General features: G+C 40.5%; 1 protein-coding gene across 1 annotated transcript in view; it reads left to right on the plus strand.

Moving 5' to 3' along the window:
• Positions 1-1446: 1446 nt before the first annotated feature.
• LOC150089086 (neprilysin-11-like) overlaps positions 1447-22617 on the plus strand; it is a 65295-nt gene continuing 44124 nt past the window's right edge. The window contains exons 1-5 of the mRNA XM_090370403.1: positions 1447-1505; positions 2823-2917; positions 7934-8095; positions 12267-12353; positions 17293-17495. Coding sequence (XP_090226529.1) covers positions 1447-1505; positions 2823-2917; positions 7934-8095; positions 12267-12353; positions 17293-17495 — 606 coding nt within the window. The remainder of the gene's footprint in view (positions 1506-2822; positions 2918-7933; positions 8096-12266; positions 12354-17292; positions 17496-22617) is intronic.

Consider the following 22617-nt stretch of genomic DNA (forward strand, 5'->3'; position numbering starts at 1 on the left):
TTCACTTCTTTGGCTGATATCTTAGCTTATTTCTTTTCAGAGCCTTTCTCCTGTGTGCCTTGAGGAGGACCTGAAAGTGACGACGACCTGCCCTTAACAGGAGTTCTTGGTACACCTTTACCAGAAAATACTTCCAATTCAGTCATGGGACCTGACTTAAAATTCCCATACGTTCATCCTCGGTTATTTCACTGGTAGCCGCCATCAATTCTTGATCACACAGAAAGCCAACCACACTAGAGGAAGACATATTTATATAAATAAAATTAGTATGTATACAATTAAAAACCAAGGATCAATAAAGTTGATAACTGGTTAAATATATACAATATGTATAAAACGTTAAGGAGCAAGGAGGTCTCAATCTCAAGCTCAATTTTAAAAAGAACAATTCAAATAACCATGAAATCTATCGTCGGTTAGTAAAATACTCTGCCACACAAGGGCTGGCGGTCGCAGGGCCTAATGCCACATGGGCACGGAACTGAAAGTCCTAACAATAACCTCAGTCCAATTTGGCCCGTTTAGTCGAGCAGAAATCTCCTGCCAGCCCGTCCTAGACTACGTGGAAGTGGGGCCAGCTACTTTCAGACGATATAACTCTGTACAATAAGAGAAAAATATAAATCTGGCTAAGCAACTTGTCTCGCTAAGTTCACGCTTATTGCACAAACTATTAGCCCTAGATAGCCTCTAGGGCTTTTAAATTTTATTGTCAAAAGTATTCGAACACCTCAGCAATTTGAAGTAAAAAAACCACACCTTCCGCTCTCATTTTAGCCATTCAAACTAAAAGAAAGCGGATCAAAAAATACAGTAAAAAATAAAATACAATCATTCTGCTACTCTCGATACACTGGATGGAAAATGGCTAGGTTCGAATGCCATCAAAGAAGCGAGGAAATTTTAGGTTCTTTTTTCACTCAGTGGCTTAGTTGGTCAGTCTCAAATTTTTCTACAGAAATCTCCGATTTTATCATCCACCAGCGAAAGACAAACCGACCAGGGAACGCACGCACAACAGAAAATTATGTAGCTGCAACTCCAAAGAGATTTACATAAAATATTCCTTTGATCTTTTACTGGCAATATCCGACTTTGTGCAAAAACCCCAAGTCAAGAGAGTACACTATCACAAATGAAACTAAATCATTAATTAAGTTGATGAACAAACATAACATTTCGGTTTGTAATCGTAGTGAAGGCGAACAAACGTAAAAAACAGTGGATGACTGCAAGTGAGTAACGTTCCAATCCTTGCCATTTCGAGGTCCGAGTTATTCGATGAAGTGTAGTAGAAATAACCATCAGCAGTGTGAGAGAATTATTGGGTTATCCCTAGGAAGACACTTTCTGTACACTCTCCGTTTACTCCATGAATATGTCGAAAACCCTCTTTGTGCACGCCAGTAACAGAGACCTCATTTTTCAGGTAACATTGTCAAGATGGAGAACAGTAACATAGAGTCCGATCGCCCAAAGAGCAACACAAGAAAATGTCCCAGGTAAGTGTTTCATACCACTTGAAAACGATTGCTTCAACCTTCCCTTGTTAGTTCATTTTCTATTGACAGTCGTCCAGTCGCAGTGCATTGAGATTAGCTCAGTAGCCACAGGCAATCCATGGTCGAAAACAGGTCGCTGATGCCAGAGGCTAATGGAGGCTTTCAAGATTTCTGCAGGGTAACAGAAAGGCTATAGTCATTCAAATAACAATGCAATACAACAGTGGCAGCCAAAGGAGGAGTTTCATAATGCTCAAATCGTATTTTGTTACGGATTGGAGTATCGCGGCCGACAACCAAACCATGTTCCACTGCCGTCAATAAAAGAATTAGTAAAAGAAGGTAGCGATACAGTGGGCTGGAAAATGTGGAGGCTGGAGCACTGGGAAAAATGTTTCTTTGTCTAACGGATCCTGGTTCCTGCTGTTTCACCTTGTTGGGTAAACCAGAAGATGCAGAAAATAGCATGAGTCATTATACCACGTGTCAAATAGAAACTGTTTCCGACCAGGTGCATCCCTTCACGGCTGCAGTGCATCCATCTGCGAATGGATTCTTCCAATCGGATACGCACCATGTCACAAGACCAGAATTGCACAGAACTAGCTCCAGCGAAATGAGACTGAATTCAGCCTGTTCCAGTGCCCTCATTAGATCTCAATCCAGTTGGGTATCTGTTCAGTTCCACCTCATCACAAATCATGGGATGAAGAGGAATGTGCACTTCGGGTAGAGATCCTGAAAAATCCGATATGCAAAAAAAAGCAATTGGGTTAACATGGAGCATGGCATGACGAATCCAGTTGTTCAGAGAGCTAAAATGAGGTATCTATTCGCTGTTAGTCAGTATGCCTAATGAAGTGACAATCTAAATGCATGCAGTGAACCGCATGTATTTAGATCGTCGGATGTCGGGTGGAAAACAGTCCGAGACTGCTTCCACCCCAAAGATTGGCTCGAACTACGAGAATAATTAGCTTCGTATTTGGAATCAGCGTGGAGAATTAAGATTCAGCTGGTGTGAGGTTAATAAACTCCCACCCAGTTACAGTTCTACTCCAAATAGCTCAAAACAAGGCCATAACCTCATCAAATTCAGGGATTATGTGGCCGCTTATAACTTATTTCGAAGTCACAAGGAGCAGTTTTGTCTAATTTTCTGTGCTATAGCTTGGGAGTATAAGTGTGTTGTTGTTGTGCAACTGAAATTTCAGTTATTTACTCATACTCTTCATAGTTCCCTTTCTCACATTCAATGTATGTTTACGTCATGCTCTTTAACTCAATTATTTTTTCGTGCCATTTTTGTTTTTGCAGGTCAAAGCAAGGCGCTGTGGTGATCGCCGTGTTTGTCGTGTGTTTCTTGGTAATTATAGCCCTGGTGGTGGTCATTTCTGTGATAGCTAGAAGAGGTAAGCGACTCCAAAACATTATAAAAGGCTCACCTGGAAGCCCACTTAAGTTATATTGAAAGTAAGAAAAAAGTAGGGTAGTCTAGATAGCATTTTGTAAAACTGAATAAGAATACCTACATCAAAGTAGAAATTTTGTTGGAGGTGCATCATCGACTTAAGCCACGTTGCGCGGAATATTGTAAATGTTGTGTGTGTGGGTGCTGCGGTCAGTTTACTGTATGCTTTACAAAACCCGAGATTCCGTGGGTAAAAACCATGGATCCTCATCTGAGACCAACTAACTCAGCCATGTTGTAAAAAAGACCCATAAAAATTCCTGGCGTTGTCGACGGGCTCAACATTTATCTCCAATACTGTCAAAGTGCTGGGTGAATATGTTTAATCTTCTTTTGCGAAGATTGCTGAAAGATGGAGCTGATTTTGATGTTAAGATTTTTGCTTTTGTTTAAGCAACATCTGAGAGATTGCTGATTATTCCGCTACCTTTTTCAAGTATGTTCTAAAGCAGGGTTAGACACCATTTGGTCAAGGTGCTAGGCACAGTCTAAGAAGACTATCACGAGCATTGATTATTCACAAAGTTCGATTCCATTAAGTATGATGAAATATGATGAATAGGAAATGCGTGTTGGTCAGCGCAATCATATGATTACGTCAATCCAGAAAATGACTTTTTTTTTTTAACACGAGCGGTTCAACATTGCTCGAGTCACTTTTCAACACCTTATTGGCTCCATGTCACATTGCGTTGGAGTAGGTATTCCGGCCAATGGCGGTCAAACATAGTCATTAGCTCATAGTCCTAATAAAGTGGCTAGTCAGTGTATTTCTAGAACTAATGATAACGAGAAATTGTATACGTTAATGGATGGATGTGGTTAAGGACTGGTAAAAGGGACCCCCCCAAAATCTATTGCTAAATTCATGCGTTTCAAGACACACCTAGGTGGGTTGAATTAATATCCGATTTTGTGGAGTAAAAGTCAGATAATATTCTTCTCGCATTAACGAACAAAAAAAAAAACAGGTGTTTAACTTTTCTTAATCCAGATTGTTGTAACTTAATATTTGTCATGTTTTAAACCTCTTTCTCCGAATCCCCGTCATTTCAACGTGTTTCCTGAAATAAGTATTGACGTAATATCTAAATAACGCAGAAGAGCACGTACACACACACACATGCACAAACAATTCCCATGACAACTCAAAAACAACAGCACGCAATATGCAGGCAGAACTCGCTCTATTCGAAATATTATTGGATTCAGCAGTGGAAATGAAATGAAAATTATCACACTAATGCTACGCTTACTTTTGGATTTCTGACATGTAAGACGATGAAGTGTCAGTGCAATGTCAAATAACGCAATATGGATGAGGGCGTTTGTTCAATACCAGTTGCTGATAGCGTGGGATCAATTACACTGCTGTACAAAATTAATACAACACGTAGAAAACGTGGTTTACTCGTGCAGCTTGCGATAAAGCGGGATACAATTTTGGTGTGGTGGTGAGCCATGCTCGATATAAGTGTGTCTGTAACATTCTGTAGTGGCAACAAGTCTCATTCTTCCACCAGCACAGATCTTAGCTCACTAAGTGCCCAAGGAGTTGGCTGTCGATGTTCGATAGGAATTAAGTCTGGTGGTTGTGCTGGCGATAGTATTTGTTGATTATCTTCAGTTTTAAGATATTCCTCCACCACTTGAGCTCTATATGCAGTGGCTTTTTCATCATTAAAAGAACATTTGGACCAACTGCACCCCTAAAGAGTCGCACATAAGGCTCGAGGATCTGTTCTCGGTATCCCTATCAAAAACACGAAGAAGCCGTTGATCATTAATCTAACCCACACGAGAACACTGTCTCCGTAAGTGTCCTTTTCTCCGATATTGGAGGGATTGTACAGCATTCGTCGTTGTCTCCAGTTCAAATAACGTCAAGAACCTGTTTGTAGACAAAAATGGATCTTATCAGAGAACAGAACTGTATCCATTTGTCAGGGCTCTAAGTGATATGTTCATGGCACAAGTTTCTGGGTGGTTTGAGATCAATGGGATACAAAGCACTAGCTTCCTTGCATAGAGTCCACTTGAATTGAGCCTTCTGAACATAGTCCGGTTGGAAACGTTTTGAGCCCCAGCAACCTCAAGAGAAAGTTGATGATGGGACATCGTAGGTTTCGTCTTGCTGATAGAGCCAAATAGCGATCTGTTCAAGGTAACTTTGCGCTCGAGCAACCTTAGCCAGCTCTTTTTGTAATGGTTCCTGTCTCCTGAAACTACTTCCATAGTACCGAGATGACACTGCGTGACACTAAGCCAACATGACTACTTCGCCTCCCCTGCTTGAAGTCGTCCAAGGCTCGCCATTTGAAAGAAACATCTAAACTACGATGCCTTGCCATCCTGAGTACTGGAGATGTGGCTAATAATCGCCTTCAGCGACACTGTTCACATCAACACATTCATGAAAAACATTTTGTTCTGCTCATTTTATCGAGAAGCGTAGTAAAAACTTCATTCTGCTGATTAGAAACTCCCTTCAAGAGCAAACAGAAGATTCATTGTTCTTGTCAATAGACTTGTCCCTTTATAGATTTTTTTTTTTTTTGCAGAAATTCCTTTCCCAACTTGCTATTATAATATTCGTTCGATGAGGAGCACTACAGGGCTCTGAGCTGGGCCCACTTTTCTTTTTGACCTTAAAACAATCTGTATGATTTTCAACTAGGCAGACATTTATGTAATTATGCCCCCTTTGTTTGAAAGGGGGCATAATTGCATATTTGACCCGAAAGCTGCTTAAAAGTAGCGAACATCAAGATTTCTATTTAACACAAAGGCACTTTGTGAAATAATATGAATGTTTTTCCAACTTTTGTCATTCACGCCTAAATGGTACCAATTTGGGCATCCCTCCTATATACAAATGTCGCGTATAACGTTTTTGCAGTGTTATGAACACCAACCAATAGTTTATGATTTTGGATTCTCAGTAGCAGAACCACTTCTCCAGAAGTAGTTCTTGAGAATGGTCTTTACTTCTTGCAAGGAGACTTGTTTTTTCCCAGAAGAGTAGGTTTCCTCAAAAATTAAAACAAAATGTGACAGTTGATTACGTATTGTACGAATAAATAGTTAAGCTACATTAGGCTGTTAGAAACTAGTTCATTAAGTGAAAAAGGGTGGTTAAAGCACATACTGAAGACTTTATAAAAATAAAAGAAGTAATATTTTACCATTTGTTGTTTCAGAGGAGAAGCGAGAAAATGTCTGCTTTTCAAAAGCGTGCATCAGATCAGGTGAGTGGTCCACTGAAGCCTCGCTTTCTTTTAATGTATCTGAGGAATACGCACTCATGTTTTAGCCTCTCTTTAATCATCTTCAGTGAACCACGGGTGAGTGGTTCACTGAAGATGATTAACATACAGAAACAGGAACAGTAAGGGGGGGGGAAGGATTGGGAGAGAATATCCCCTTTATTTTTCTTCAGTTTTTTAAAATAAATTTCTTTATTCAAATCTACACAGTGCTGCCTTCAAAACAGCCTGAATTCGCTAGGCACGGATTGAAGAATCTGATGCTGAAAATGTTGAAAATGATGCTGAAAACGTTGTGCAGGAATGGAGTGCCATGCAGACATGAGTGTGTCACGCAGTTCCTTGAGATTCGACGGAGGTGTAGGCCTACAGCGAACAGCCCTTTCTAGCTCTTTCCAAAGATGTTCAATAGGATTGAGATCGGCGGACTGACCGGGCCATTGCAGCGAAGAAAAGTCATTGTCATATTCCTGGAACCATTCCATAGTGACTCGGGCTTTGTGCACCAGCGCATTATCCTGGTGGAAGTAACCATCTGACTGAGGATAAACTGTTAACATGAACGGATGCACATGGTCAGCAACGATGTTTAGGTAGGACGTAGCATTCAGTTGGGTATCAATGGACCCAATGTGTGCCAAGAAAACATTCCCCACACCATAACACTGCCCCCACCACTTTTCACAGTAGCCGTCAGATATGACGGGTCCATGGATTCATGTTGTTTTCGCCAAATTCTGAGCCTTCCATCAACATGATGCACCAGGAACTTCGACTCGTCAGACCAAGCAACTGTTTTCCAATACTGGATAGTCCGGTGCTGGTGTTGCTGTGCCCACAGGATGCGTGCTCCCTTGTTCTTGATTGATAACAAAGGTACGCGATATGGCCGTCGGCTGTTGTAGCTCATTCGCGACAAAGTGCGACTAGTGGTCCGTTGCGATATTTTGTTCTGCACACCAAGGTTGTATTCTGACGTGATGTGCGACATTGTGGCCCGTCTGTTTGCTTGCACAATTCTAGACATCCTCCTCTGACCTCTCTCATCAACTAGCGATTTTCTTCCACAGGAGTGCCGTTGAGAGGATGTTTTCTGTTCGTTGCACCATTCTCGATACACTCTTGAAACTGTGGTGCGTGAAAAGTTCAGGAGAACTGCCGTTTCAGAGCTGCTTTGTCCAGCACGTCTTGCACCTCCTACCATGCCACGTTCGAAGTCCGTTAGATCACTCCTTTTCCCCATTCTTGCCACGGTTTGTACGCTTAACTGATACTGGAAAGGTTGTTCTGCTGAATTTATATCCACAATTGTGGTCATGTGACTTGCAACGTTGTGGGACAAACCATTTGTGTGCAGAAATGGAGTGTGCCTAATAAAGTGGCAGCACAGTGTATCTACCATTTTTTATTTAAGATTTTATAATTATTCTCCGCTTGTTTGTTCAAATTGATTCGTGTCAGTTGATTATGTTTATTACTTTATGCAAATTGCGAAGTAAAATTTTTTTTTTCATCTATACGGTATTAGCAGTGTATTCATCGCATTTGAGGGCCCCCTCCAAGAGAGGGGAGAGATCGTTTTATATCACAACTCATTAGTGTATTTCTAACCCTTTCTATAAAATTCAGTTATTGTTTCGATTAATTTGGCGATTACTGTCGGTTGTTGATGTGTGCATGTTTTCTTGCAGCATCCACCTTGCTGGACTCCATGGACATGAGCTTCGATCCGTGCGAGGATTTCTACAACTTCACGTGCGGTTCTTGGGAGGAGCGGCACAAGGTGCTGGATCCGAATGGCCAGGCTAGCCGTTTCATCTCCATGCAGAAAGCGGTGGATGCCGAACTTAAAGGTAATCGAACACCTTCCGTCTGTTGACCTGCAGCTCATTGTTTTCTTATACGAGGTCGTATACAGCGTCAGCCCCATTGCCTTAGTTGCTTTGATGTTAACACACACACATACCTGTGCTGCACATCAGAGAACTTCCATTTTTTATGTTAAGTTTATTTTTAAGGAGAGATGCGTTCGGGAATGTACCAAGATCTTGAAAATTTCTCCAAATTTTCCAATCCAATCTCTCTGATCTCTCCAAGATCTAGAATCTTGGAGAGATTGTTGCCTATTCAGTTGCCAGTTCAGGGTCACAGAGTTTAAGAGCTTCCCATGGAAGCCATGTTTTGCTCTTTGTACACATTTTTTTTATGTAAAGGGGCTTTGTGGAACCACGATTTTTTCTTTCCATCTTGAAACGTCAAAATTTGGGATTGGAAGTAAAGATTGGTGTACGATCAGAAACAAATACAATTTCAGAGTGGCATCCAGTTTATAATCCACCCAGGCGAAAATCAAGTCAATTGTATTGTCCTTTCGTACAGTCTTCATTTATCACTTTCAGCCCAGCAGAGGCAGATTTTGCAGCACTGATCCATGATTTATTGAAATTGTTATTGTAGTGAGGTTTAGAAGCATCAGCGACTAAGGCCACATTGCTCCGTGTATATTGTCTGTAAATTGCGTGCTTTCTGAGGTCGATTTCCTGTTTTCTGGATGCGTTTCTGGGAGGAAAAACCATGTTACTCTAGTCTGAGACCGACTAATTCGGCTACGCTATGAAAAAGACTCATAAAAATTCCTCCCTCATCGATGGGACTCGAACTCAAGTCTTTTCCACCCGGTGTGGGGAAAGTGATCCATGAAGGCAAGGCAGTAAAGCAGTTCAAGTCCCAAGTTCAGACAGACAAGGCATAGTACAATCATGACGACAGCTCGTCGGCCAGCCAACGATACCATCAAACGTTTCTGCTTTTGAGAAATGATTTTGGCAGGGGATCCTCACGGGCAATGACGTATATGACGGGTCAGTATTCGGGAACCCCGATATAAGTTAGGACAGGTGTGGGCAATAACAGCAGAGGATGTCTCTGGCGCATCAGATTAAATGCTCTAGGTAGTCATGCAAAGCTGTAGATCTAGTCAGGTTTGTCGATTTTGTCTTTTCGTAGAAGGGACTAATGAGTGTCCCGATAAGGTGGTAAGAGCAGATTAAAATGACGAGAGTTGCATTCCACCCTGAAAACTGTTGTTGGCCTCTAGAATTCTTTCACTTCATACGAGTATATTTTCATCTACCACCCCACTAAAAGTGCGGAATCACGTTTCATTTTTCGTAATTTTCAAAGTTTTTATTAATATAGGAACAGCTCGTTTACCAATTTTTATTAAAATATTTTCTATTATTTATAGAAAGCAAAAAACTTAAAAAAATATTTAAGACATTTCTAGAATATTTCAGAAAAGTGTAAAAGAGTCCTGAATGTGTTATAATGTAATTCGTATTATTATTTGTATTAACAGCAGCAAATGATGCAAGAAAGCAAGCCAACAACACTTCCCATATTATCTATCCATCCCCTCTAATACTCTGTCTAGTTCTTCCTTGAATTTATTCAAGCTACTGACCTCTACAACACCAGCTGGTGGGTGTTTGTTCCAACGGTCAACCATCCGCTCGTAGGCTGAAGGTAAATTTCCACACTCCATCTTTCAACAATCCTTCCTTGATTTGAATTTATGCTCTCTTACATGTATAGTCATTTCAAAAGGCAGATGCCATCACCATTGACTTCGCTCAATCCATTGAAAACCTTAAACACCCCAATCAGATCTTCTCGCAGCTGCTTAGTTTCCAGACACTGAAATTTTCCGGATTCAGACGTTTCACATGCTAGTATAGAGTCAGTATGGTGTGAGATAGTTGGAAACAAAGGTATAATGAGAGTGGGAGTAATCTATAGACTAGGTTATTGTGAAGATTATGACGAAAGCCTCTACATGCAAATGGAATGGGCAAGTAAGCGTCAATGTCTTATTATGGGTGATTTCAATTTGCCTCTAATTGATTGGAGTAAATGGGAAGGAAACTCGACATGGGGAACAAAATTTTTAAATCAACTAGATGACTGTTATTTGTATCAACATGTCAGGGAAAGTACTAGAGAAAAGAATATCCTAGACCTCATCATCACACATGAATCAGATGACATAACAGGGCTGACAGTAGAGGAACTAGATCATTTAATTTCAGAAAAGGAAATTACGATGCCTTAAGGTACTACATGGCCTCTATTAACTGGGTAGATATCGCGCAGAGAATGAATACAATTGAACTGTGGTACGCTTTTAAAACATTAATCACAGAAGCCTTGAATGCGTATATACCATTAAAAAATACTCCACGAGGAGGATTCCAAGTTGGATGAATAATTGGTATTGGTATTGGTGTTTAAAGGCACAAGGGCAGCTAAGGCCAAAATGTGCCAGGATGAATAATGAAGTTGCCACTTTACTTGAACAGAAAAGGACGACATGGAAAAGTTGCAGATCAATAAAAAGTACTGAAGCCTATAACAGCTACAAATTGATCTGAAATATTGCGGCCATAGAATAGGTTTAAGTCCTGACATGAATAATAATATTCTCTTTACCCCCCCTTAAAATCTGTTGGTAACATCATTAATGGTTGCTCCCACATACCCTGGTTCTACTCCACCTATCCTTATTACAAAAAATATTCCCCCTTTCTCTGACAATGGAGTCTCCTAATAAAACAATGTCCTTTTTAACCAGAGTAGTTTGCATTTGGTTTTTCTGTTGTGAGGCCCGCATCGGGTGTGCATCACTTGGTAGATTGCTGGAGTATTGAGTCCCTGACGAGCTCCCAGATGCATTATTTTCGAGGGCAAGCACTCATTTTTCAGGGACTCAAATTGTTCCATCAGTGCACCAAATTGTAATTTAAGATCGGTGCACTCCTTACATCGATCACAAAGAAAAGAATCCCCAGGTGAGGTAGGATTAGTCACCAGGTCGACCTTGGAAAACATTCCACAGGTTCCACAACGGATTAAATCATGACTCACCCGTAAATCGCCATCGGCTATTTCCGTGTGAGTCACGATACCCTGTGACTTTTTTAAGGCAGATCTCATAATTACCGTTATAAAATTAGCTAAATATCAATGAAAATTAACTTAAAAAATGATATCTATAATATTATAAAAATCAAACTGTTACAGGAAAACCTATAACGAAATAATCCAACAATATCTAAATAAATCAAATATTTAAAGCACTAATCGACAGTAATCCAATCCACTTAACTGAGGAGCCCTGACGAAGCGCATCCGCTCACCTCGAATGCCAACGCATACTACATTTCTTCTAACTCTTATATTAACGATCATGGCAACCCACTTCCTCCCATTCTCAGTGCATTCCACTCAATGCTTCCTGTTGTCTTCTTTCGAAAGATGTCAGAAGAATTGTGAACAACTTTGATACCAAGACAGCAGGTCCTGAAAGCGTTTATCGATTGTTCTCCAAACTTCTGCTCCTGACCTTACTCCTATTTTCATTTTCTTATTCCAGCGCTGTTTATCCTTCTACAGAGCATATATGTCGAGCCATTCTTAAAAAGGGTTAAAAATTCATCCCATCCAATTATCGTCCCATTGACCTACCTCTAACCTTTCCCAAGTAATGGAGAAACCATCAACCGACAATCGGGTCAGTGATGAGTAATAAGATTCAGTCACAGTTTTTATCGGCTGATGATGTGCTCTCTTATGGTACTCAACTTTGGATAAATTCTATGGAAAAGTTGAGTGAAACTCAAGCAGTTACTCTTTAAATTTCTAAGGCTATTCATTGTTTGGCATAATTGCCCTATTTTATCGATTGCGGACTTTTTTAAAAAATTGGTGTACAGTTTTCTCTCCGATTGCACTGTGGGTGACATCAGATGACTGGCTAAACTAATATTGGTGTTCCCCAAAGTTCAATTCTTTCTCCCACTCTTTTCCACTTCTCTATTACTGATCTTCTTGCATTCAGCCGAAATCCTGTATATAGTTTTGCTGACCATGGTATAATCAGCAAAATAATCAGCAAAACAATAGATACTGTATATTGAGGTTTTTTGTTTGGTTATTTGTAGATATTTTGATCTTTTTCTCTCGCAGATATTTTGCAGTCTACTGCTATGTCATCAGATATGCCGAGGGCAGCGAGACTTGCCGTGGGTGCCTACAATAGTTGCATCAACAAAAGTAAGTAATAGAATTTTCGTTCATTCTCATGATCATTCTAATTGTAAAAACTAATTATCTTATGGCGGTTAGGTCGACAAAGTTTCGCCATTCTGAGCTATTTCAACTAACCTGATTCTAAAGGGCAAGATAGATCCATCCGCTAGAGAATTTACAGTATTTGTTGTCGAAGGAAGCCTCGTGGTAGCTCAGTAGTCAAAGATTGCATTTAAATATACTGGAATATATTATTACATGTGAATATAACACATCCACTTGATAAAAAATAATTATCAACTTTATTCATTATTTAGTAGGCCCACCTTTTGCCCGAATTACAGCCAGTACGTGGTGGCACAGGTTCCACTAGAGTCATTTTTGTTTTCTAGGGATTTATAGTTAACTCGTTTAAGTCAGTGCAAAGAAGATCTTTAGAACAGTTTTTCCATTTATTTCCAGAGCCGATCTGGATCTACCACCACCGTCCACATGCGCAATTATGTGAGAATTAGGAAAAATACATTCAGAACCTTGTCCAGTGGATGCCACGACTGTGAGCAGCAGTCATCAAAGCAAGGGGAAAAGGAATATTAGTGTGCACTTTGATGTGTTTTCTGGTTATACTGCTGACTATCGCCCTAAGTAATGAAGAACATTGTTTTCATAGAATTTTTGTTATTATTTGACCCATAAGAACATTTAAGTCCTTTCAGCTATTTCTAAATGATTAGCTGCCAGTATAAGGAAAGCAATATAAAAAATGAGGCGATGAAATGTTTTTGAGCACCATTGTAATACGACTTTAAATTTCATGTGTTCTTATTTTCCGTTTACTGAATTATAAAACTCGAGTTTCCGGGAGGGAAAAAAACCATGTTATCCTCGCCTGAAGCCAACTAAATGATTCACATTGCGACAAAAGCCTATAAAAATTCCTCAAGTCGTTGATGGGATTCAAATTCAGGTCTCTTCCATCCATGTGGGAGGACGGTGGTTATAACCACTACGCTACTCACGCAGACATCCAAAAAGTTATGGTAGGAGTCGGCGTTCGTGGGTACTCCGCACACGACCATGAGAAAAGCTGCGCACCATAATCCAGCCTCCTCCGAACACCACTGTTGGCACAATGCACTCCAGCGGAAGCAGACGATATCCAAGCACCTTCACACCCACTCATGAATCAGAATAGGGTACAGCGAGATTCATTCCTACAGAATTGATTTCCTCTGCTCTTTTGACCAATTACGTCATACGTTGCACCTGCAAGGCGAGACCGCTGATTGTGGTTGGTGATATTCGGCTTATACACCGCCGTTCACCATGAAAACCGAGACTGTGGAACTCCATAAGTAGTGAGTTTGTACGTACTTCAACCCTGTATACTTCCATCTGAGTACCCTCCAATCCCCATCTTGATGTGGAGTTTATATTCTTCAGTAGTCTTTCTATGTGTTGCCGAACAGTGGTGGTGTCATGCTTCCAATTCATGATAACATCACCGACAGTCCACTTACGATGGTGTCGGCTGTTAGCAATTACATGAATAATTGACAATTTAGGAATGCATGACCGTCTATAATGTTCTTCTTGAAATCAATCGTCTCGAATCTAAGTCCTAGAAGAACAACTAACTCACGTGGTTTACCCGTCTTCTTTATATATCGGTATGAGTCACTTGTTTAACCAGGAAGATCCAGTAGATTATAAAACCAGGTATGTCCAGATATTTTTTGGATTGCAGTGTATGTCGGTGCCATGCAGTATATTGGCATACACCATGGTCGAGAGGTGTGTGCTGCTCTTCATGGCTTGTGCAGCTCTTTCAGCTTGTTCGGACTTGGTTCGTTGGTGATAGTGCCTGAAACCAAACCATAGGTCTACAATCTTAGATGATTATGCGCTATACAAGCCGTGTCAATACAATAAGCGGGTCGGGTTAGTATCAGTATGACAGACAGTGGTGGTCATACTGGACTGGTCTGTGGAAAATGATGTCAAAATGTTGGACTGAATCAACACTTGGACCACAACTCCACTGAAAACCCGCTGGATGAAAAGGGGTGTCGAATTAGGATGCAGCATAAAGAACCTGCTTACAAAATCTCAGGCTGCCAATGCTTTACAGGGAATTCACAGCCATTGCAGGCCAAAAGTTGCTCTCTTATGTACCGATTTGTTGCCTCTTCCACATGTTCATTGGACAATTTCCAATTCGTAGTAATATTCAGTTGAAAGAAATCATAAGCGGTCAATCCACTTATGGTTTCTTTCAACAAGATGTTAGAATTTTAGTGAAAATTGTAAATGACCGCTTTTTGAGTTTTCTTACTCAAACTTATATATTTAAGTTTCTTTCATTGTTTTAAGATGGCTATAATTTCCATACATCGTGCCTGGCCTTGTTCTGTTATGTAAAGTATTAAAGTAAAAGGATTGGAGGGTAGGTAACCTCAAATTTGAACCTCGTAGTACTGACCTTTCCACTACTGATGCATTGGAAGATACGGATCAGAACATCATGAGTTCTGATCTTCGGTTGTACGTAATCTTTGTAATTGATTTGGTTGTTTTGAAGGATAATAAACCATGCAACCTTAGGTCAAGGTCGTTTAACTCGGTTACCACGCGAAAAAGAAAAGAAAAACACACAGAGTTCCTCTGTTCCGATTTGAAAATACGCACAAGTATCACATACGTGTCCTGATGTCACAGTTTATTTATATAAACAGTTACAAAACAGCAATCAAGCTACTTTTGTGTGCAGCAGGAAAAATAAAATCACCCAGCTCCAAAGCAGAGACTTGGAATACCTTACTACCCTTCTAACACATTATAGTCATTTGAACAACAATTTAATCTATTACTCATCCTTCGTTTCTCTTGCATTTTACAATAACCTTTTTTAATTAATTAAACTCTGTTAGTATATATATAATTTACTTCAGAGATAATTTATCTATCAATTTACTTCTAGTGCTATCTCTGTTTTTCATTAATTAATCACTATACTGTTTCACTAACAGTCCTTGTTAACTTACAGTACTTAATAATATCTCACCTACTTCTATCTTTTTTCTTTCCTTTCCGGGGAGGTTTCAACCTTCCATTTTTGGCTCTCTGAGGATCTCCTTCATCTGCTTCACCTGAATCTGCTACAGATAATTTTCAGGAACTCTTGGCTGCATGGGACTGGCGTCCTTTCTCTACCTTATTCGGGCTACCTTACATTCGCTTCTTCCTTCCTTCTCATCGAGCTACTAATTTTTTGGCTTCGCTCCTTCCCTCTCCACCTTATTAAAACTTATTCACAAAAAGAAAATTCACAGGGCATCTCACACTAACTCCTTCTCTACTCCACTTTTTACAGCTCATCCACAAGGAGACAGCTCATAGGGTGCCACCCTCGCTTCCCCACTTCACCTATTAAGAACTTCTTATTAAATTAAGAAATATTTCACAGCGTTCGTTGCATTCGGGTCACTACCCTTGCCTTTCTTCCGATGTGGATTAGACTATAGCATACGGCCACTGCTGTTGCCTTCCAATGACGGACAGGCTTATTCTCCTTACACCATAATTTCTAACACGACAGAAACTCAACTGTCCATGTTACTCACTCATTATTACTTACACCGATGAATAAGCTCAACTGTCCTTCCTTACTCATTTTAACAAACACCGATCAGAATCTCAACTTTGTCTCCCCCTAACTCGTTTCCATAAACGCCCACATAAACTCAAATCGGGGTTCTGTGTGTCCATAATTTCTAACACGACAAAAAAACTTCACTGTCTGTCCTAACTCATTTTCCCAAACACCGACAAGAATCTGAACTTTGTCTCTCCCTAACTCATTTCCATAAACACCCACATAAAACTCAACTCGAGGTTCTGTGTTTTTTCTACTCAGTCACTTTTTAACCCATTTCGACAAACACCAGCAAAACGCAACTGTGTTCTTGACTATCCCATTTTCAGAAACACCGACAAGAATCTCAACTTTGTCAATTCCCTTCCCCCTTTCTCTCACCTTCTTCATCTGAATTACATACCACCCCTATGTATCAGGCTTGCCCTTGTTCTGAGTCTTAACCAATCTTTCTCATTTTGTCAACTTTCACTCTGTTCTATTTGCCCGTTTTATTTTCTCTAGCTGTCCCCTTATTGCTCGATCTAACTTCTTATTTTAAGAAATTTGTTAAATTTCTCAGGCTGTCTGTACCTTTGAAGTCAGCCGTTTATAGTTATACTTTAGCAGACTTATTTCACATCTAGAAAACTTGCCATCACCGACAGCCAGACGCCAGTCTTAACTCTAATTCCAGCATTTGTCCCGTATTTACTCTCCTGTCTCTTCTCCAGGTGTCACCGATCAAAGAAATGTCCCGACAGTACCATGGTCCACCGCACCATTGTTTTCCAGAGTTAACACCTATTACCAACAGCCGTTGCTACCAGTTTCCATTGTTTCTGTGTGCTGGGAGTCGAAGTGTACCCAGGTTGCTAATAGCCTTTCAGCTTACCGCTCCCCTTGTATAGACGTTGTCTAATTTAATCCCTTGCGAGTGACCTTAGTAATATTCTTGACCTGTAAGGGTTCGCTTCCCCATATTGCTATATTATGTTTTACTTTAAATTAATCTCACTTTTCTATAAAATAATATACTTGTAAGATTTTACATCTTACAGTTTCTTAAAGTTCTTTTCGGTACGTTGAAGTTAATTTGTGACACGAGGTAAGGACAAATTATGGTACCATTTACCAGGTGGTTAAATAGGAGTAGATCTGCTTTATCTCTTCTTTCTTCCAGCGTTTCATGTCCAAAGAATATACACCAGAGAATATTCTAATCCACTTTTGAAACAGACGTAAAATTAGATTGTGTACTGGATTTGTTTGCTTGCCCTCCTTTTGAAGTGAAACATAAACTAATTCCATAATTTCTTTGCTTTTCAGCTAGCGAAGTGCATCTCGATCATCTTAAAGAGCTGTTCAAGTCTTATGGAGGGTGGCCCTTGCTAGAAGGAGCAAAGTGGAACCGAGGAGACTTTTCCTGGATTGAAGCCACAGCGGATCTGTTACGCACCCTTGCTCTGGGCACCCTGATCGTCTTGGATCTGGCACCTGACTTCAAAAACCTAACCAGGAACATGCTATGGGCAAGTATGCACATCTATAGAAGTTTAAGGGTAACTCATCATTATTCAGAATAGCACGTGCGCACTCGCGGATCGTACTGTGGATATAATCACTATCATTGCCACAATGAGTGGAAAAGGTTTGAGTTCGAACCTCGGCAATGACACAATGAATTTTTATGGGATTTATCACAAAGTGGATGAGTTAGTAGGTCTCAGCCGAGGGTTTTTATTCCCAGAAAGAGCTCTTTTGCTTATGAAACAGGTAAATCCTCCACCTGATCTTGTGTCCTTTTTCGTGGGAAAATTTGGTGAATATGGGTCGAGCTTTAGTGCCCCAATGACCATGCAGCTCATATGGTTTATTAATATGTTTGTACCGATTGTGCATTCATGGACTAGTTTGAATGATATGTGGTTGAAAAACTGGAAATAGTTTAAATAATAAATCAAATCAAAGAAAATGTCGGCCAAATTTCTTATTTTACTGTCTAAGTTGTCTACTTCCACAAGGGTCTGAGACTACAGGAAATTTTTCTTACCTTTACTCTATAATTATCTTTCTTTCATTTGACTCTTTGCTACATTTTCACAGATAAGGTTTGGGTTTATTTCAGTAGAGCATTAGCGAAGAAGGACAAGAGAAGGTTATAAAATGTTGAAAATAAGTTCAGGCAATCTCTGAAAGAGCTTACCTCGTTGGAAGATTGCTGCTACATACGATAATGTTCAGAAAGATGAGCCATACTCCGCAGTTGTGGTAACAAAGCATGATCAAGTAGCGGCAGTAAAATTGTTATTGGGACTCCAGACTTATTGGCGGTCAAATCATCTAGGGACGTATATTTTGGAGATATAGAAACAGGGGCAGGTATACTTGCGTGTACACTAATGCTAGGAGTTTAGTAAATAAATTTGATGAATTTGAGGTATTGCTCAAAACATCAAAGCCAGATATTGTTGGGATATCACAGACGTGGTGTCACACAGATATAAGGGATGCAGAACTGCAATTTGGGGAGTACAACGTCTACAGAAAGGATAGACTGGATAGGAAGGGGGAGGGGCTATGCTATTAGTTAAGAAACACATAAAAACCAAGGAAGTGAAGTCAGTCGACATCGCTGGACAGTGCAGTGTTGAGTCAGTTTGGTGTGACATAAGCATTAGGAGATCAAAATTGACAGTAGGAGTGTGCTATAGGCCTAATGACTCTGATGAGTATAATAAGATACTGTGCAGGGAAATAGAGTGGGCCAGTAAATCAGAGAGTCTTATAATGGGAGATTTTAATTTCCCAGATATTGACTGGAATTTGGGGGCTGGTTACTCACACACTAGCAGGGCTTTTGTGGATTTATTGGATGATTGTTTTCTACATCAGCATGTTCGGGAGGCAACTAGAGGGAGTAATACTCTTGATTTGATTATCAGCAGTGATCCTTCATGCATTAAGAATCTGCAGATAAATGAACCACTAGGTGGCAGTGATCACAGTGTGCTGAAGTGGGATTTACTCAAAGAGGTAACTTCCATCAGGGGTAAAGGGAAGGGTTATTGCTTTCGTAAAGGCGACTACAATGGACTGAGACAGTATTTAAATTCTATACAGTGGGACCAACTGATGATGTTACCAACAGCAAATTCAAAATGGGAAGCATTCAAAGAACTTATCTTGGAAGCTACTAGGCTTTACATACCAACTAAGAAATATTGTTCAAGGTTTAGGTCTAAATGGATGACAGATGAACTAATTAGACATGTGACAGAGAAGAAAAATGCTTGGGATACATATAAATTAATACGTGACACAGACGCCTATGATAGATACAAGTTGATATGCAACCAAGTTACAAAGGAAGATAGGCAGGCGAAGGCAGATTACGAGAAATCCTTGGCAAGGGATGCAAAGAAAAACAGCAAAGAGTTCTTTACTTATGTAAACTCTAGAAGGAAGGGGATGAATCAGATTGGTCCACTTGATATTGATGGGTCAACTGTTGATGATCCTGCTCAGGTAGCTAACAAACTAAATGAATATTTTGCATCGACATTCACACATGAGGAGTTATTCAGCAAGGGGAATGCCAGAGGTGTATTCAACTCTAGCAGTAAGCTACAGAATCTTGAAATAACTGGGAGTAAAGTGGAGGAGAAACTTGAAGATAAACACAAGAAAGGCACCCGGAGTGGATGGGATCTATCCAGTTATATTAAAGGAGGTAGCAAAGGAAATAAGCAAACCCTTAGCCATAATTATGAGAGCTTCCTTGGACTCAAGGGAGGTACCCATAGACTGGAAATGTGAAAATGTGACCCCAATTCACAAAGGAGGATCAAAGGCTGACACAAGTAATTATAGACCTGTGAGCTTAACTTCTGTTCCAGGAAAATTAATGGAGGCACTGGTTAAAGAAGCACAGCAGGATCATTTAGGCAAGACTTCAGTTATAGCTCAGACACAGCATGGTTTTGTTAAGGGGAAGTTTGCCTGACCAACTTGATTGGATACTATGATGCAGTCACAAAAGAACTGGATGCAGGGAATAACTTTGATATTATATACTTGGATCTTAGAAAGGCTTTTGATACTGTTGCACATGGAAGACTACTACACAAATTGGAGCAGTGTGACATTGGAGGCAAATTGCTGCTATGGACAAAGGGGTGGTTGAGGGGGAGAAGACAGAGAGTGGTAATTAATGGACACTGCTCATCGTTGACTAATGTTATTAGTGGAGTCCCTCAGGGCTCAATGTTGGGTCCATTATTGTTTTCTGTATATATAAGTGATATTGATGATGGTATATCAAGCTTAATGTCCAAGTTTGCAGACGATACAAAGGTTGGCAGGGTTGTCAAGGACACTACTGACACTATGCTGCTGCAACAGGATCTGGAAAGGTTGAGCAGATGGGCTGAGAGGTGGCAAATGAAGTTTAACATTGACAAATGTAAAGTACTACACATGGGAAACAGCAACCCCAGAGCAACGTATCAACTCTGTGGTACTACACTGACAGTGGTAGAGAATGAAAGGGACTTGGGGGTGGTTGTGCAGGCAGATATGAAGTTCTCTGAGCAGTGCAGACGGGCTGCAAGAGTAGCTCATGGTGTATTGTCAATGATATACAGGAATTTTTCCAGCAGGGATAAGGAGGTGATTATTCCCTTGTATAAGGCAATGGTCAGGCCACACCTAGAGTACTGTATACAGGTCTGGAGGCCTCATTTCAAGAAGGATGTAGAGCTGCTGGAACGAGTACAGAGAAGGGCAACAAGATTAGTGAATGGAACAAAGGGGTGCTCTTACGAAGAAAGGCTTAAGTTTTGCAAATTACAGTGTCTGGAGACTAGGCACCAGCGAGGTGATCTGATAGAGGTGTATAAAGCCTTGAATGGTTTAAGCATGCTCAATGCTGATGGGATTCTTCCTCAAGCTCAGAAAAATCACCTGAGAGGGCATAAATTCAAATTGAGGAAAGACAGATGTAGGATAGACGTGCGGAAATTTGCCTTTAGCCAGCGGGTGGTTGGTTGGTGGAACAGACTTCCATCCCTTGTGGTGGAGGTTGATAGCCTAAATAAGTTTAAGGCTCAGCTGGACAGGTATTTTGAACGAACAGAGGGGTGAAGTGGAAGTGGTTTTTTTTTTTTTTTTTTTGGCTGATGCTGCATAAGCTTGCTTTCTTGCATCAAATGCCTCTACTAATGCTAATGCTAAATGCTAAATGCGAAACACGCGAAGTATGATACGAAGAAAACTCTCAAAATCCCTGGAGGAGCAAGCAGCTCTTGATGGCGTTATCAGAATTGGGACAGATCTTGCTCTTTTGGAGGACGTTCATGTTGACCATCCTCTTTTGGAGGACGGTCAACATGAAACAAATGAGATATGGATGATTTCAGTAGAGTTGAGTACCCTGATTCTGTGCTGGAGATGTCGACGGAGGTTGAAGAAGTGAATGTGAAGTTACAACCGGACTTCGAACCGGATGAGATCGGTCGAGACTCGGGAGATGATTACAGCGTTGCCAGTGGTGATGATAGCCGTAGCAGGCCATACCTGTGCGCAATAACCGAGATGACTAAGATGTTGCGGTGACTATACATGACTTTCATTTCGATAAAATGAATGGCATCAGTAGAGTGTCAATAAACGAAATCCTGTCGCGGTGGAGGCTATATGGAAAGTGCTGTAATTGAGTTAGTGGTCCAAAATAAATAAAAGTTTTAAGGAGAAAATGCCGTGTCTCAATAATATGATTAGAAGGTACCAAACGCAAATAAAGGACTTACAGAATATGAGCTTCAATACACATTCAGATAAGAATGACAAACTGGGAAGTTTGTCATTCTTATCTTCTCATACAGTGATGTTTGAATTCAGATTCTGCAAGAGTACTGACTGATGAGAAAAAGACAGGACTACTGCAGATTAATATTAAGGATACAGGTGAAAATGATTGCATTATTATCAAAGGTAAGGATAATTCGACCTTGAAAACCCCAAACCAGTAAAGATGTCCGAGATGCACTGGGGAATGCGATGAAAGGAACCGGTAAGAGTAAGAAAGGTAAGACAGATAGTGGAAAGAGGAATTGTATTGAAAACGGAGAGCGAACATGATGTGGTAAAGAGCAATGAGAGAATCCGGTGCTTAGGCGGAACTTTCTCGAAACCGAAGCGCCCTCGACCCAAAGTTATTATTTGTGATGTGGATACTGAGGCAGACACGGAGGAATTCTTTAGAGAACTGTACGACAGGAACCTGAGTCATGGCCTGAGTCAAGCTCATTGGAGATGGACAGTGAGTTGCTATTATGGTTTGGAAACACGAACTCGGCGAACACCTGCAGAAACTGGATATTAGAAGTTTCTAGAAGCATCTACAAATATCTACTCGATTTGGGCAGAGCGTTCTTAGGCTTGATGTCTTGCTGAATGCGTTTCAATTAGTCACAATTTCTTAGGTTCGATATCTTATCTTAGGATTAATATCAAGAAGTTTCCAAAGCAGTGAATCGATTTGTAGCCATTGTGGCAAGAGTGGGCATACCGCAACTGCAATAGTACGCAGAGGCAGCCACCTTGTGCTAACTATATACATGTATATCGGGGACGCAAGCCAAGCCATTCGGT

Source organism: Mastigoproctus giganteus, chromosome 3, assembly GCF_048544385.1.
Source record: "Mastigoproctus giganteus isolate SK-2022 chromosome 3, ASM4854438v1, whole genome shotgun sequence".
NCBI classification, from domain to species: Eukaryota; Metazoa; Arthropoda; class Arachnida; order Uropygi; family Thelyphonidae; genus Mastigoproctus; species Mastigoproctus giganteus.